Source organism: Trichoderma evansii (assembly GCF_050947405.1).
Source record: "Trichoderma evansii strain SZMC 28006 chromosome Unknown GGI43scaffold_27, whole genome shotgun sequence".
Taxonomy (NCBI): Eukaryota; Fungi; Ascomycota; class Sordariomycetes; order Hypocreales; family Hypocreaceae; genus Trichoderma; species Trichoderma evansii.
In genome coordinates, this window is record NW_028145179.1 from 325326 (window position 1) to 341386 (window position 16061).

Consider the following 16061-nt stretch of genomic DNA (forward strand, 5'->3'; position numbering starts at 1 on the left):
CATACGACTATCGCTTCAGTCAACTTTGGATTTTCTATGGATTCCGTATGCTCTTCCGACGGCGCCAGGGCCATGCTCATGCTTATACATTGGATGATAAATACTCCCATTGTGGTTGAAGTAAAACTGGCGGGCCGGCAAACTTTTTTTTCTTTGCTTTTTTTCTTTGCTATATTTTATTCCGTTGCCACTGCAATAAATATGACTGGATGGTATGCCATGCCTTCTTTTTCCTACAGTATATCCGTGCTTACTAGCCGTCAACATCATGCCGTTTCAGTCTGCCATCCTGCCTCAGGAGCCAGGGGCTCAATCTGCTGAAGCGAACAACCAGCATGGAGATGGGAAATCTAACGCAAACTATGTCAACGCCATAGAGGACTCACCAAACAATAATAGCATCAATCCCAAGCCAGAGGTCAAAGGTCGACAGATCCGCGGTCTTCGCTGGCTGGTTATATGTGTCGCTCTCTACATCAGCTGTATTCTCTATGGTCTTGATACCACTATGGCAGCAGATGTACAAGTGTCCGTTATTGAACAATTTGGTCATATCGAGCAGCTGACATGGGTTGGAGCAGGGTTTCCTCTGGGCTCCGTGTGCGTCATTCTTCCACTTTGAAACCTCTACAACACTTTCAACATCAAATGGACCATCTTCACACCTGTGGAGCTTTTCGAAGTCGGCTCAGCTCTTTATGGTACCGCTCCAACCATGAGTGCTTTGATTGTCGGTCGTGTTATCGCCGGCGTCGGAGGTAGCGGCATTTACCTTGGCTCTTTGAATCACTTCTTGGCCGTAACAGCACCAGAGGAACGTGGTTTATACATAGCACTCATTGAAAGCTGTTGGGGTATTGGTGCTATCCTAGGTCCTGTCATTGGTGGAGCATTTGCAACATCGTCAGCCACCTGGCGCTGGGCGTTCTACATTAATCTTTCCATCTTTGCCATTTCGGCTCTGGCACGATGGAAGAACCATCACGACTTTAGTGGTTTTTGTAATCACTTTGGTTGCATATGCTCTCCAGCAGTACTTTGCCCTCTTCACAACCAACGCTCACCGTGCATTTCCTGTCCATCTATTGTGTGAACGCACACAAGTTTTACTCTATATAACTACCGCAGCTGGCATCACAACACTCTACGTTGCAATGTATTTCATTCCGGTTTATTTTCAGTTTACAAACGACGATAGTGCTCTAAAGGCGGCTGTTCGCTTGCTTCCCTTTGTTATCGTTGCCATTTCGGTAAATCTTGCATCTGGGTATTTCCTTAGTGACATAGAGGTATACATGTTATTGGTGGCATATTCTTGACGATTGGCGGCACACTCCTTACTGTTTACCTGAACCCACGCACGTCAACCGGGACTATTTATGGCTTGTGTGTAGTCACAGCCATTGGCAGTGGCCTGGCCATGTTGTCTGGCTATTCTATCGCCACACTTACCACTAAACCAGAGAATGCTGGGGCCGCGCTCAGCCTGCAGAACGTGTCGCAGCTTGGAGGCCAGGTCATTGCCCTTGCTGTTGCGGGGCAGATTTTCCACTCAACGGCCGTCAGAAATCTACAATCTGTTCTATCACACCAGAACTTTTCAGAACAAGATATCGAGAGCGCAGTTGCAGGTGTCCGGAGCAAAGTACTAGAAAAGGTGGATGGGGCATTGCGACAGGAGGTTATCTTGGCTCTCGTCCATGCCATGCGGCAAGTATTTGTACTCATTCCTGCGGCAGGAGGTGTTATGATCTTGGCAGCGTCATGTATGAAGCGAGAGAAGCTTTTCGGGGTCGCCGCTGTGGCTGCCGTATAAAATAGTAGTACATACATGTAATGAACCGTGTGCCCAGTATACCAGTCTAAGCGTCTGGGCTTACGTTGCTAGGGCCACGAAGTTCGATTTAGGCGAATACAGGGGAGCATAGCTTAGTAGTACTAGAGTATATATAGCTGTTAGGTACTTGGCTAGGGTTATGCCGAAGTTTTATAATCTAAAGTGCAAAATATTTATTTTTAATTTTATACCTATCACTTATTCCGCTACGATTCATGGTATAAAAGAACCAAGCCGCACAGAGGGCTAGCGTGTAGCTTAATAAAAGTTACAGCGTATCTTCGGCGGAACCGGACCGATGATAGAGCTTCATCAAAGAGCACGCCCTATTCACAACAGGGCGCGTATAGTAGAGTCCGATCTCGCAGCTCAAGTTATAAAAATTAACTGATATAGAAAATATTTGTATTCTGGGTTGAATTGTCTAGGAAAGCTGATTATAAGATGCGGTGTATTAATACTTCCCCTCCAATTGGAGGAAATGGGTTAATTCCAGCCCGTAGATAGTGCTTGCCAACGAACTTTCCAACATACAAATTGAAGTATTCAGTTTTCATGAGAGAAGCTAGAAAGATGAGTGCAATATCTTCAAGGCTGCCTCGTGTACATGTCTTGGGACTTGGCGGCATCGGGACTTTTGCGGCCCATACTCTTGCAGAGGTGCCGGAGCCACTGAGGCCAATGGTCACCTTGTTACTGCATCGGACAACTCTCGTAGATGAGTTTATTAAAAAGGGAAGCAAGATACGGTTGGAAACCAGGGAAGGAGAAGTTGTTGATCATCACGACAACTACCGCCTTGAAGTCTTGGATAACGGGAAATGGCACTCTGTCAATAAAGAGGGACTGGTAAACGAAGATTCTCAAGAAGATGCTATCGATCACCTCATTGTTTCAGTCAAGGGTGCGCAAACAGCAGCAGCACTTAAGCCGTTAAAGAGCCGGCTCAACGCATCTTCACATATTCTATTCCTGCAGAATGGATCAGGGATGGTTGAAGCCACCAATGAAGAGGTTTTTACCAATCCACTGACTCGACCAAACTATGTTACCGGCGTCATTTCACACGGCATTACACTTAATGCGCCGTTCGACATTACGCACACTGGATTCGCTGCAACATCATTGGGTCCTGTACCTCGAACCAAGCCCAATTCAGAAGCGACTGCACCTTCATATCTTCTGAAAGCTCTTCCTCTTGTCCCGAGGTTCAATGCCACGTCGTACTCATTTCTTGACGTATTCCAGATCCAACTGGAAAAGCTCACGGTCAATGCGTTTTGTAACCCTCTCTGCGCTCTGAACGATACTCAAAACAAATTCTTATTTACAATTCCGGAAACTCGCCGGAAGCTGCTGACTGAGATCTCCCGAGTTATACAAGCGCTGCCAGAGCTACGAGAAGTACCTGGTATCTCGGAGCGCTTCTCAGTGGGTAAGCTAGAGGGAACGGTAAATGGAATTATTCAAAAAACGGCCGAGACGACTTGCTCGATGGTTGTGGACCTACGCCGAGGCCAGAAAACAGAGATACAATTTATTAATGGATATTGGTGTCGGAGGGGAAGGGAAGTTGGGGTTCCAACGCCGATAAATGATGAGCTTGTGCGAAAGATTTTAGAAAGGCAGGGAGATGGTAAGCTTGCGAAAGAATATTATTGAATACCGTTATCACCGCCACAGAAAATGTAAAATATATAAAGCAGCGGCATGTGAGCAAACGATGCACAATAAGAGTTAAATATTTATAGTAGGATAATACGGTTATTTCCGTATGTAAGGATCACGGAATCAGTAACGTGTTGCACGGCGGTGTCATTCACCAGTAACCTCGGCAGCTAACTAAGGATTCCGAAGTCGGCATTTGATTCGATCAATATAAGCTAACTTAAGCGCAGTAAAAGGCGTGATTTCCTAAATGATCCTTTATAAACGTCCCATCATCTACTTGAAGTAGTATTATATCGCTGCCACCCATGTTACGGAGCACTCTTGTAACCTCTCGACAGGCCAAGAGGAGACGATTAAGAGGGGTTGTATTTCCTCTTAGGCAACAAACCAGCACCATCAGAATGGCATCATCATTTCGCATAGTTGAGCATACAGTAAACTGTTGCCATACTAGAGACTATATCGCGGCGACAGCCAACGGTGATACCGACACGCCGAGGTTGTCAGTAAAACAGTATATTCCACTGGACAATCCGGTACCAAAACTGGGTGATGTTACAATCATTGGCGCTCATGCAAATGGGTTTCCAAAGGTCAGAATCTTGCAAATACGCTCTGAAATCGTATACTAAGCAGTTCGATAGGAGCTATATGAGCCTCTCTGGGAAGATATATATGAACGGGCTTCTCAAATCGGCGTTCGTATTCGGTCAATCTTCATTGCGGACATGTGGAATCAGGGCCAATCAGGTTTGCTGAATGAAAAGATTCTCGGAAATGATCGTGAGTGGCGCCGGACAATGTTGGTTCAACCACTAACCCATAGTAGCAAGTTGGGCCGACCATGCGAGAGACCTTATGAACCTAATCAACCAAAAGCAAGATTCTATACCTCATCCGATTGTTGGTATAGGTCATAGCATGGGTGGTACTCAGCTGTATGAAGCTGCCAAAGGTCTATAACTTTCATTGGCCGCTAATATAGCAACAGTTCACTTCTATCTCTGGCGCATCCACGCTTGCTTAGGTCCCTCATTCTTCTCGACCCTGTCATACAAGTCCCAAACGGTATTATCTCCCCCGCATTATCGTCTACTCACCGTCGCGATATCTGGCCATCGAAGGATGCAGCTGCATCAAGGTTCAAGACAAGCACGTTTTTCAAGTCGTGGGACCCTCGTGTTCTCGATCGTTGGATAGAGTACGGTCTCCGCCAAGTACCGACGGAGCTTTACCCTATTAACGACTCGGAAAGTGACGAGCGTTCTACTCTAACGACCTCAAAGCATCAAGAGCTATTCACTTTTCTCCGATCTACTTACCGAGAAACGCCAGGTGAGAACTACGTTGACAAAGATCCGGCCGCCGACAAAGAGTATCCAGGATATTCATTTTATCGCCCTGAGCCAAGTCAAGTCTTCCATCGTTTGCCAGAAGTGCGCTCCAGCGTTCTATACATCTTTGGTGCAAAATCAGAATTATCCCCATCGGTACAGCGAGAGATGAAAATGGCGCGGACGGGTACAGGAGTTGGTGGTAGTGGAGGCGCTGCGGCAGGTCGAGTGAAAGAGGTGGTTCTTAATTGTGGCCATCTAGTCGCGATGGAGAAGGTTACGGAGTGTGCAAACGCAATCACGTTGTTTCTTCGGGACGAGCTTCAGCGGTGGCGGCAGGAGAAATCTGATTTCGAAAGATATTGGAGCAAGATGTCAAGAAAAGAGCAGATCACAATTGACAAGGAATGGGCTAACAGAGTAGACCCAAATACTACACCAGCTCTAACCAAGCTTTGATAGAAAACACTAGACTTGCGATAGTCTTTGATTTGCGAAGATAGATGTGAGTTGATGAAACTGGAAGAGAGGCTAGATAGCTTTAAGTTACGGCATTACTATCAGGGAGATGCCCAGACTTTACCTACAGTTTTCGGGTAACATATGCAGAGGAGAGGAGAATTGCTCGGCGTCATCGTCGGAGCAAAGGGCGTAATGAGCGAGATCGACAATTATGCAGCTACGAAGATGAATTGAACTAGACTCTTTCCAACAGCCCTGAGCCACTAAAAAGTTTTCGACGCCGAAGTGACATCAATTGCCAGCTATTCAAACGTTGTCTTAACCCAAGCCCGTGTGGCGCAATATTTAGGTGCTACTCCATGCACTGCCCCCACCAACATCACCACTCATTCATGTGGGGCTCTCGGTATCTTCGGCTCTGTTTCCGTAGGCTAGAGATTGGTTATGAGAGACTTCGGCTTTGCTCCGCGAGAGAAGCGGCCTTTTCTCATTCATTTCACCCTCCCACATACAGCTTCTCATTTGTTTGGAGCGATATCTATACCCCGAAATGGATCGACGGCACAATGATACGATATGGACCTCACCTCGTAGAGACGGCACTAGTCCATCCCTTCCTTCAAGTGTCGATGGTAGAAGGAATAGCAATGTCGGATCAAGCCGTCGGCGACGCGCCGTCATAGCATGCCGCGTATGCCGAGCTCGCAAGGTTAAGTGTTCCAATGAGAAACCTTCCTGTTCTGGATGTGTTAGACTCGGTTGTGAATGCGTGTATCCCAAGCCCCCGAGAAACGGGCTACAGCCGTACGTATTGTGTTTTACCACCAACTATGCATTAGTCCCGAAGCTGAATGGCATCTCCCCAGTTCCAACGAAAGCAGCTCTGAAGTAATAGGTCTTCTACATGATATACTTCAAAGGTTACCGCCGACAGAAAAGCATGAGAAAGAGATCAGTCACTCCTTTCCTGTCATTTCACTCGCTTTTACAGCCGTAGATCATGTTTTTGGATGGCCAATATTCGAGACCAATAGATCAGACCACTGGGCACCCTTTTGCGTTTTAGCTGCTAGCAAGATGCAGGACTTTCAGCATAAAGCGAGCCCAACTATTGGACTTCAACAGCTGGACTGGGATGAAATCCCCTCGCTGTTGACGAAATTCTTGAGAATGGCCCACACAATGAATCCTATTTTGGATTGCACCACTTTGATGAGATACGGGAGGGCTGTTGCTGAGCTGGGCCCACAATGGGACTCTCGTACGTGTCTTGTGGTAAGCCTCCATAATCTATTTAATTTCTGTGCCGGCCGTAACTCTATGCATCTCCGAACAGCTGATTGATGGAGAATATGTCAATAAACAGCTTGTTGCCGCGGCGCTAGGCGCAATTTCTAGCCCATTCAGTTCGTTTTCCGATACGGCAGAGAGTCTTTCGAGCTCCTCATCACAGCAGGACGGTGCTACATTTCGCCAGAAGGCTGAATCATATTACGAATACGCCCGAAGACGATTTGGTTTACTGGGTATTAGCCTTATGTCATGCCATTGCTACTTCTTATCAGGTGTATACCTTTTATACACGCAACGTCCGATAGAAGCCTGGCAGGCGTTTTCTCAAGCGTCATCGCAGTACACTGTATATTTGAAATGTCTGGCTACAAGGCGTGTTACGCAGCGTACAGAATCCAGTGATAGCGAAAGTGTCCCTGACGAGCATGAGTGTCATAATGATCTGAGACATTGCCTGGAGCAGCGACTATACTGGAGCTGTGTCAAGTCTGAAAAGTTAGTCCAATCCCACATACACCAAACAAGCATGAGTGTTTTAATAACAATACAATAGTGATATGTGCGCCGAAGTTGAGCTACCCAGGTCTGCTTTACATGCTCTCAACTTCCCCTACCAATTCCCTTCCCCTCCAACACCGAAAAGCGTGGATGGGCTGGATGACCGCCAATACTTTGACACATCAGCATCCTCAGCCACTACTATTTCACCAGTGTCTAGTCATACCGTTGATATACCAGATTTTAAAGAAATTCACGAGAACTCATGGTTCAACTACCTCTCTGAGATATCGCTCTCTAAGCTCTCGGTCCGCGTTGATCAAGCATTTTACTCAGGACCACCGTCTACATGGGCGAGCATGGACGTAGTCGACATGATAAACACGGCACATTCTTTTGAGAAGCAAATAGAGCAATGGCAAGGGACACTTCCACGTGCCATTTCTTGCTTCAACCAGCCACTCAACCTGTCGACAATCAGTGAATTTCAGTTAGCGCCTTGGTTGCGATCTGCGAATATCAAGCTGCGCGTCTATCGCCCATTCTTATATCTCCTTGCACATAGACGGGATCAAGACTGGTCCATTAATGACTCGCTGAGACAGCTGGCTGAAAAGGCGGTGCTAATATGTCTTGATCCGCTGTTTAACCTTGGGCTGAGATATAGACATGCTGGGGCATGGCTTAGGTGCCGTGAGACGACCTGCCGCGCAATGATAATTATCTGTGCAGGACGAATTGGGCTTCTGAAGAAAATGGATCTTGAGCAACATGCGCAGGAAACACTAAAGATATGTATTGCACACTTGCGTTATTGGGAGGCAGAGGCAGAAGATATTAGCGTAGCTCGCCAAGCTCTTGAAATGATGATCTGAGGGTAATATGCTACGCAAACCAGTAATACCACTCACGTTACATTTTGTTTCATTAAATTACTAGTTTTTACAAGACTCATGCATTATGTTTATCTGGCTGCAATAGATTACTTATTCTCCTAGTCCTATCTCGTAAAACGTCTCAGAGGACACAAGTATGCGCCTGTCCAGCAATCTCTTCATCACTAACTTTTGATAACTCCATGAATGCTAAAATGTAATAATATACGTCGCTATTTAATCAACCTTATTAATAATACATAGAGTTTGGCTCATGTTATCTGCCTATCAGATACACCATAACCAACCCACACCTTGCGCCCTGCGCCCTACGCCACGCCCTACGCCTACTGATATCGCTTACCATTCTCGCACATTACAGAATAAATATCCTATCTTTCTGATTGGTTCCACGTTACAAGGCGATAAACCATTTAGATCCACGCTCCTGTCGCACCTTATAAGTAGCATCCTCGTTTATACATGGATGCAACTTTGGCACGCCGTCATCAACCAAACAAATCTGAGAAAATACGGTTTTTACGGCATTTACATTAACATCAGTATTTGAAAATATGGCAGACAAATCTTCATCGGCGCCTTTGGACGCATCTAAACTCCAAATGAAGCCATTGTTTAATCCCAAAACGGTCCCAGATGCCAGCAACTCAGATCTTATGTCTCTCAAGACCTCTACGGATCGTATGATAACAGCTTCCTGGACCGAGAGTAGAGGATGGACAAGTCCGCAAGTGGTTCCTTATGGACCTATATCTCTCATGCCTTCAGCAAGCGCTCTACAATACTCGACCCAATGCTTCGAAGGAATGAAGGTCTTCCGCGGTCATGACGGCCGCCTTCGTCTCTTCCGTCCTCTGTATAACTGCGAGCGGATGCTCAATTCGGCAACTCGCATCTGTCTTCCATCATTTGACCCACAAGAGTTGCTCAAGCTTATTCACAAGCTCTGCGAGCTCGAGGCGCCGAAGTGGCTACCCAAAAACAAGCCTGGCTCAGCATTGTATCTCAGGCCAACCATGATTGGGTCCGATTCGAGTCTAGGCTTCAAGGTACCAGACGAGGCGCAACTCTACATATTCATGGTATACTGGCCGCCACCCAAGCCTAGTACTATCAATGGCGGAGCTGTGTCCCAGGCGGGAGTACAGTTATTGGCGAGCCGTGAGTCAGCGGTTAGGGCCTGGCCTGGAGGAACCGGATCGGCCAAGGTTGGAGGAAATTATGGTTCGGCTCTTGCTGAACATGCTTTGGCAAAGGAGCAAGGTTATGACCAAGTACTTTGGTTATACGGTCCCGATCGTCAGATTACCGAAGCGGGTTCGACAAATATCTTTGTGATCTGGAAAACCTCCTCTGAGGCTCTTCAAATAGTCACTTCGCCGCTGGACGATGAAAATTTGATCCTGGCCGGCAATACGCGGCGCAGCATTATCCAACTAGCACAAGAAATGTTCTCAATCGCGACAACAGATAAGGAATTGCAGTGTGACGTGCTGGAGAAAAGGATCACGATGGGTGAAGTTATAGAGTCCTCCAAGAATGGCAAGTTAATGGGCGTTTTCGTTGTTGGCACAGCGTTTTGGATCCAGGAGGTCAGCGAGATCCGCTTTAATGATGAGAGTATCAAAATTGATATTGGGGCAACGCCACATATTAAGTTGCTTAGAGAAAGAATGATAGAGATCGTGTTTGGGGACCGAGAGAGCGATTGGGTCGAAATTGTTCAGGAATCAGGGTAGAACGGATTGGGCCATCGATAGACTTTGCGTCCGTAGGGAGAATTATGCGAATACTAGAGTGCAATAGCAAGTAGTTTCATTTACAGACTCGTAATCTAGTAGATAGCGGATATAAGAGAGCTCAATTGCCTAGCAGAGTGAGCCATTGGTCAATATCGCGTAACGCTCTATGGTGTTGGGCGACCTGCGGTGGTAGCCATAGACTGGCCAGCTTCAATGAAACCAGGTAACGGATAACGGAAATTCATGTTTCACTCTCCCTACTCCCAGGCATACTTTTGAGGTGGGAGTCGCGAAATTGTGAGAGCCAGTCGTCATTGTCTGCGATAGTCTGATCCCACGGATCAATTGATTCAAACATGATCCTCCTTGCCTCGTCTTGAAACATCCTATCAGTGGGAATAATACCGAGTTTCATCTGTTCCTGTGCATAGCGGCCCAGATGCAGTGCCAGAACCTCTGGGAAAGTCATGGAACTTGTGTCTTCACAAAGCGAGTCCAAAGGTGCTGGTTGAATTTTCGGCTCGGCTGATGACGCGCTCACTGGTACACCTGTGAGATCGCCATCCCATGTCCCCAGACTCTTATCTGACGCTTGTTGGATCTGCGATAGCTGGTCCTTTGTTTCATGATTTGTGACAGAAAATGGGATTAGTGCTCTTGATTCCGACGCAATGAGGTAGGGAGGCATTGCATGTGTGATTTTCGCTGCGATTGAGCTTGTAAAGCAGTGCTCCCCCTTCCAGTTATCCATTGTCAATCCCTTGCGGAAATGTTTTGACAGATGGTCAGCACGCTCTTCCCAGCTCTGCATACTTTCGTCGCAGAAACCGCATCTTGAAGTTACAAGGGGGCCCTCGTCTTTCCATGAATCAATAATTGGGAGAGTTTTAACATGATGTATAAGTCGTAGGTGTTGAACAAGGTGATCCTTTCGAGCAAAAGTAGGGGTCTGGCCCTGGTTTTCGCAGCTGCCATGATTATGAGAGACAAGGTGCTGCGGGTCAGGATCGAGTAAGCTGCAGTATGCGCAGTGGGCTCTTCCAGTGTCTGGGAAGACTATGATCCCACCAAATGGGGCGCATCGCCAACTCTGCAAATTAAGATGTAGCGATTTTTCATGCCTAGCCCAGTCATATTTGCTCTTAAATGAGTCACAGCAAAATGTACATGGAAAGATCCTAATATCTTTGCCCTTCTCTTTCGCCTTTGTTGGGCGAGTTCGTTTCGTCACCCTGCCGCGAGAACGATCACTCGAAACCCTAAAGGTTGCCGAGTTAGCTGACGCATTAGAAGCTGAAGAACGGCTGGTACCGCTTCCAAAGCTGACAGTCGAAGCCGCGCGACTACCAAAATGGTGACTATTGAGGCTTTCAGCTGAGTGGTGGGACCTTAGGGTAGTCTGGTTCAAGGCGTCAGCAATAGCGGACAAAGAGGCTGGCTCAGTTTCGGGCGGGGATTCTCGCCATCTTTGCATTGGATATAAAGCATCGTCGACTGATGATGAGCCTGGGATGTCTATTGGAGGAGGAAGAACTGATAGTTGTTGATTGCGAAAGTACCGGCTCCTCCGTCGTGGAAGGCCAGGCTGCTGATTTTCAGCCACTGGGGAATATTGAAACGTGCTAGAAGATCTAGCAGGTTCTGTCCAAGCATTGAACGCTTCATTTACACTTTTTCCTGCTTGTGATGAGCGACTCTGCAGAGAGTTTAGTTGTGGTATTTGCGACCAAGGTTCGTAGCTGAGACTTGGATCTACGTTGTGATCCAATGAATCTGTATTTGATGCCGTCAGGTTGGTGACATTTGATAGTATTTTAGAGTATTGTAGGTGGTTTAATGGGCTCTCATCGACTGAATCTCTGTAATCGGGGTATCGGTGGGACAGCATATTGTTCATTGGTGAATGTTGATTCTGGCTTTGTATGCTAGGTGTTCCATAATCGACCTCTGCGGCAAGTCCAAGGTAGGCTATATCGAATTCTGAGAATTTCAAAACTATTTTGTTAAGCACTGGTCCTAGGAATTCATGGCGTTGGAGAAGACTTACTGTCACCTTCAACATTGTCTTTCGAGGCTTGTCGCCCTGCGCTCGTCATCTCATTAGTTGATGTCATTTGGCCTGGAAAATGGATAAATCTTCAGCTTAAAGGACTGCTAATGGAGGTTTTAGTTTGCCCTCGTATTGGGATACGGATCTGTCAAGAAGAATAGGTTCAAAATTGGAGAAGGGCAAAAGCGGATATTCGGTCCAGCGGTCCGAGACTCCAAAACTTATCCGCCTCGGACCAAGACCAGAGTGGAGCTTCCGGAGAAGCATACGGAGTTGTCGGCGAGGTCTGGAGCAAGATGCTAATAGTCTTTTGAGGCGTCTTGCTCTGACTCTTATAAGAACTGTATCATTACTGTTTTATTAATAAAAGATGTTTAGTTTAATATGTAGAATAGTCTATGAGATAAATGTTTTAGTCCTAGTGTGCTCTAATTAGCGCGGTGTATGTCGCTAGCCAGAAGAGAATATACAAATTGCTCACCTAGGCCAGCTATACCATGGTCAAAGTTGTGCGCAACAATTTTTCTTATCGGGATTCACTCAGAATCATTTATTCTTTATTTATTAAGCTGATGAAACTAAAAAGCTGAGATCGCTAACAGGCACTCTATAGAAGTGGTTCAAGGAACAGTGAGCTTCGTCGTCTTCTTTGACGCTCTCCCACCAAAGCCCCATCCAATCTGATGCGCAACATTAATCATCACACCCAATTCGTCAGCCCATGCCCACACTAATCCTGGATTTTTCAAAAACATTCGACCTGCAGCAATCAAATCTAGTGGCGTATCGCTGGCGCCCTGGTCACCATCAATAATCTTCTGCGCCTCTAGGCCCGTCTTGATACTTCCCACTGAGCTCACTAGCATAGTATCTTTAACCGCTGCTTTAATTGCCTTTGCGAATGGCGCCTGATATCCCGGTCCACCGATAACTTTCTGCAGTGCGTGGTTTCCACCACTGGACACATCCAGTACATCAACTCCACGCTGAGCCAGGAGCTGAGCAAACTTGACGCTCTCGTCTATAGTCCAGCTTGGGCTGCCATCCCAGTTCGGGTTGGTATCAAGCCAATCGGTCGCGCTGATTCGTACAAACAAGGGCATATCCGCAGGAATAACCTCTCTTGTTGCGTCTACTATTTCAAGTGCTAAGCGAGTGCGGTTTTCGAAGCTTCCTCCATACTGATCCGTGCGTTTATTTACTGCTGGTGTAAGGAAGCTCGAGACCAAGTACCCATGAGCAAAATGTAAGTCAATTACATCAAACCCTGCACGAAGCGCTCGGCGCACACCGGAGAGGAAATCGCTCTTGAACTGCGCAATCTCTGCCAGGCTCATAGCTCGTGGTGTAGGATAGTGTTCGTTGAATGGCTCTTCACTAGGTCCTACCACGTTGGATGGCCAGCCGCCGACTTCCTCAGTAGCTGTAGCACCAGAGCTGAGCCAAGGCGCAACTGTAGAAGCTTTCCGCCCTGCGTGTCCGAGTTGAATTCCGATTAGTACATTTTGGCTGTGTGCAAAGTCGACGTGTTTCTTTAAAGTGTCGATGTGAGCGTCTAACCAAATGCCTGAATCCTCGGGAGTAATTCGGCCGTTGGCTTGCACAGCGGTAGCTTCAAGCATAATCAGACCAGGCTACTCTCTATATTAGCTTATGCGATACCAAGAACCGTCAAATACAAGACATCACTTACACCGCGCTGGGCCATGCCACCATAGTGGGTGATGTGCCAAGGTGTATGGAATCCCTCGTGAGCGCTATACTGGCACATGGGGCTCATCCAGATACGATTGGGCATTTCTTTACCACGGATTTTGAGTGGTGTGAAAAGCTTGGGAACAGGGTTGCCGGATGCTTGGGTAGCAGTCGCACTACCAGCTACTGGATCTTGCTCGGGAGTGAAGAACGGTACGTTCTTAGCGGCGACGTTTGGAATAAGCGCGGAACATTTGGCGCTCTTTTCAAGAGCTGGCGTTCCAGCCCGTGACACTGTGATACCATGATGCGGATGAGAAATGTGCGGATGAGAAATGTGCGGATGAGAAAGGCGTTGATTGAGGTATGCAGCCATCTTGTCTAGTTTCCGAACTCTTATGGCTTTCTAAGTATAAACAAATGTAATTCAAATGTTTCTACACAAGGTATGCTTCAAACACAACTACTCTCTGGACAGCCGGCGGCACTGGTGTATTTATACAGCGACCCTATGGTTGGCGTGATATTGAAGACACATTGTGAGGCCATTACCGGTTAACCCTACTAAATCATCATCAACACGGCACTTGTGATAGCTAGGGAGTAACGGTAGCGGTTTCAGCAGATTCGGTAACTTCGGAGCGTTACCCGATAGGCTTTGCGGGGCTCTGCATCATGTAGAGCTAGAGGCGGCTCCAACGAAGGGACTCTATAGGGAGTGGAGTCTTTCGGCAACGGTACCGATAAACACCGAGCTTATTAACCAGCAAAACACACTCGCGTAAAGGTGATGAGGAGAATGGAAGACATACTATACTCTATAGTAAGAGGCCTAATACAGTCAGACCAGTTGATAGCATTGAATTGGTACGGCTTTGGCTAATAATAAAGAGTACTAAACAAGCTCAAGCAGATGACTAGACTACAGTTTATGATTCATAACCGTTGAATAAGTTAACATAGAGAGGCCGATGGTGAGGTTAGCTCTTAGACGAGCTGGTACTATAGAGACATACTTTTGAAGGCCACAAAGAGCACCACATTTAGCGTATGGATGACAAATGTTGCAGTCGGTATCCCTCAAAGTCTCCATTGTAGAAGACATTTTGTGTATGCGTGATATCTAGATATACGCTTGACGTAATCAGCAATCTGACAAATGCCAAGAGTGGTAGTACAGCAACCTTACAAATAAAAAGAAGCTTGTTAACTTACATGTCAACGTTTAATTTGAGATGAAAATCGAAGTGAGTTCTGCTTGATATATGATCGGTATTCGCGGCGCATCGGGCCGACCGATTCTATCTAGGTCTTATCCGTCAACTAACGCACCTTACGCCCTACGCCCAACGCCCTACGCCCCACACATTTCTGCGAATCCAGAACTGGGTCTCTAAGAGTTATGCGTTACATTCTAGATCCTTCAAACGAAAAATTGTTGGGAGATCAACAGCTTGGATGTGCACTGATTAAAAATGCCAAGAAGAATGAGGAAAGTTCACACAATAACCGGGCAACACGGCCAGGCCGGACATCAAACGAGAAATATATAGATTAAAGTGGTGTCACTTGGATGTGGATATACATGGGATTTGTGTCCTATTATTGAGTTTATACTCCTCCTATCATCTACTTTCGGCAAACTATAGATACGACGATACAATGGCCAGGGACCCCATTCTCGGAGAGCCGTCCCATATAGGGTTAGAGTTTTAAAACTTTAGAAACGTATTAACTACAGCGAAAGGATATTAGTCTATTGCATTAAATATTTCTTGGTCATTTGTTTGACAGAGGCGGAGTTCAAATTTGCAAGCAACTAGCGTACTGTAAGAGCATGATGTCTCCTCCAAGACAACCAAATAAGAATATGAACTAAAATGCTCGGGCGTCTGCCTTGTTGAAGTATTAACGATATTTAAGCTATCTCCCCTTTTCACCAGATGTATTAACAGTGAGATAGACGCCAAGGTGTGAACCAAAACATAGAAACATCAAGCTTGAGGTTTTCCTACTGGCGCCAAGAGATAATGCTGCAAACAGGTATTACTAGTCTCCTTCATCGTGGAATTATGAATAAGCCGTTGATAATTTTGCGACCAGGATGTCTAGGATCATCTACACCGACACAAATTGGTCGCTCTGCGTTGGGTTTGCCGAGCAGAGGGTCCCACTAGAATCGGATCAAGGCTCCGAAAATACCGCCAGCAATCGCGTCAAGACCCCTGACATTGGAACCCAATGAAAACTCTGGCTATTTTGTGCTGTCAACACGTCTTGATTACTTGGCTATTACTCTTCGCTGTCAACCAGCATCCGGTGAGTGCCAGTCTCCTACCTTCTTGGCCCCATACAGCTCGACAATCTTCTGAGCAAGAGTCAGACAAATTGAGGCATGAGAGACACAGAACCCAAGGCGAACATGCGAGACGCTCCGAACGATATATCTAAAAGTCCTACCATATTACGGTCCATATCACGAAGCGAAAGAAAAATAGAAGGGACGCCTACTTCTTCGTTTTGAGAAAGCATTCCGAAGGTTATCATGTCAACTTATCCGCACACTTTTAAGATCACATGGCA

General features: G+C 46.5%; 7 protein-coding genes across 7 annotated transcripts; 5 read left to right on the forward strand and 2 right to left on the reverse strand.

The window, feature by feature from the left end:
• Nucleotides 1–268: 268 nt before the first annotated feature.
• Nucleotides 269–1816, forward strand: GGI43DRAFT_425699 (major facilitator superfamily domain-containing protein; the record flags this gene model as incomplete). Its single annotated transcript, XM_083208541.1, has 4 exons — nucleotides 269–598; nucleotides 674–924; nucleotides 977–1267; nucleotides 1411–1816. The coding sequence occupies 4 exons, from the start codon at nucleotides 269–271 to the stop codon at nucleotides 1814–1816; spliced, it is 1278 nt and encodes a 425-aa protein (XP_083056392.1).
• A 594-nt stretch (nucleotides 1817–2410) lies between these two features.
• Nucleotides 2411–3499, forward strand: GGI43DRAFT_430755 (ketopantoate reductase family protein; the record flags this gene model as incomplete). Its single annotated transcript, XM_083209314.1, has 1 exon — nucleotides 2411–3499. One exon carries the CDS (start codon nucleotides 2411–2413, stop codon nucleotides 3497–3499), a length of 1089 nt encoding a protein of 362 aa, XP_083056393.1.
• A 197-nt stretch (nucleotides 3500–3696) lies between these two features.
• Nucleotides 3697–5604, forward strand: GGI43DRAFT_416248 (Alpha/beta hydrolase family-domain-containing protein). The gene is made up of 3 exons (XM_083207263.1): nucleotides 3697–4291; nucleotides 4338–4446; nucleotides 4500–5604. Exons 1-3 carry the CDS (start codon nucleotides 4237–4239, stop codon nucleotides 5299–5301), a joined length of 966 nt encoding a protein of 321 aa, XP_083056394.1. The 5' UTR covers nucleotides 3697–4236; the 3' UTR covers nucleotides 5302–5604.
• Nucleotides 5605–5780: 176 nt separating this feature from the next.
• Nucleotides 5781–8093, forward strand: GGI43DRAFT_416252 (uncharacterized protein). The gene is made up of 4 exons (XM_083207264.1): nucleotides 5781–6108; nucleotides 6171–6579; nucleotides 6671–7092; nucleotides 7151–8093. The coding sequence occupies exons 1-4, from the start codon at nucleotides 5855–5857 to the stop codon at nucleotides 7968–7970; spliced, it is 1905 nt and encodes a 634-aa protein (XP_083056395.1). The 5' UTR covers nucleotides 5781–5854; the 3' UTR covers nucleotides 7971–8093.
• Nucleotides 8094–8545: 452 nt separating this feature from the next.
• GGI43DRAFT_430757 (aminotransferase) lies at nucleotides 8546–9852 on the forward strand (the record flags this gene model as incomplete). The annotated part of the gene is made up of 1 exon (XM_083209315.1): nucleotides 8546–9852. The coding sequence occupies one exon, from the start codon at nucleotides 8546–8548 to the stop codon at nucleotides 9728–9730; it is 1185 nt and encodes a 394-aa protein (XP_083056396.1). The 3' UTR covers nucleotides 9731–9852.
• On the reverse strand, nucleotides 9701–12142 carry GGI43DRAFT_416256 (uncharacterized protein). The gene is made up of 2 exons (XM_083207265.1): nucleotides 11781–12142; nucleotides 9701–11728 (listed from the first exon to the last, which is right to left on the reverse strand). The coding sequence occupies exons 1-2, from the start codon at nucleotides 11845–11847 to the stop codon at nucleotides 9975–9977; spliced, it is 1821 nt and encodes a 606-aa protein (XP_083056397.1). The 5' UTR covers nucleotides 11848–12142; the 3' UTR covers nucleotides 9701–9974.
• A 176-nt stretch (nucleotides 12143–12318) lies between these two features.
• Nucleotides 12319–14087, reverse strand: GGI43DRAFT_416258 (NADH:flavin oxidoreductase/NADH oxidase). The gene is made up of 2 exons (XM_083207266.1): nucleotides 13477–14087; nucleotides 12319–13417 (listed from the first exon to the last, which is right to left on the reverse strand). Exons 1-2 carry the CDS (start codon nucleotides 13852–13854, stop codon nucleotides 12404–12406), a joined length of 1392 nt encoding a protein of 463 aa, XP_083056398.1. The 5' UTR covers nucleotides 13855–14087; the 3' UTR covers nucleotides 12319–12403.
• Between the last annotated feature and the right edge of the window lie 1974 nt (nucleotides 14088–16061).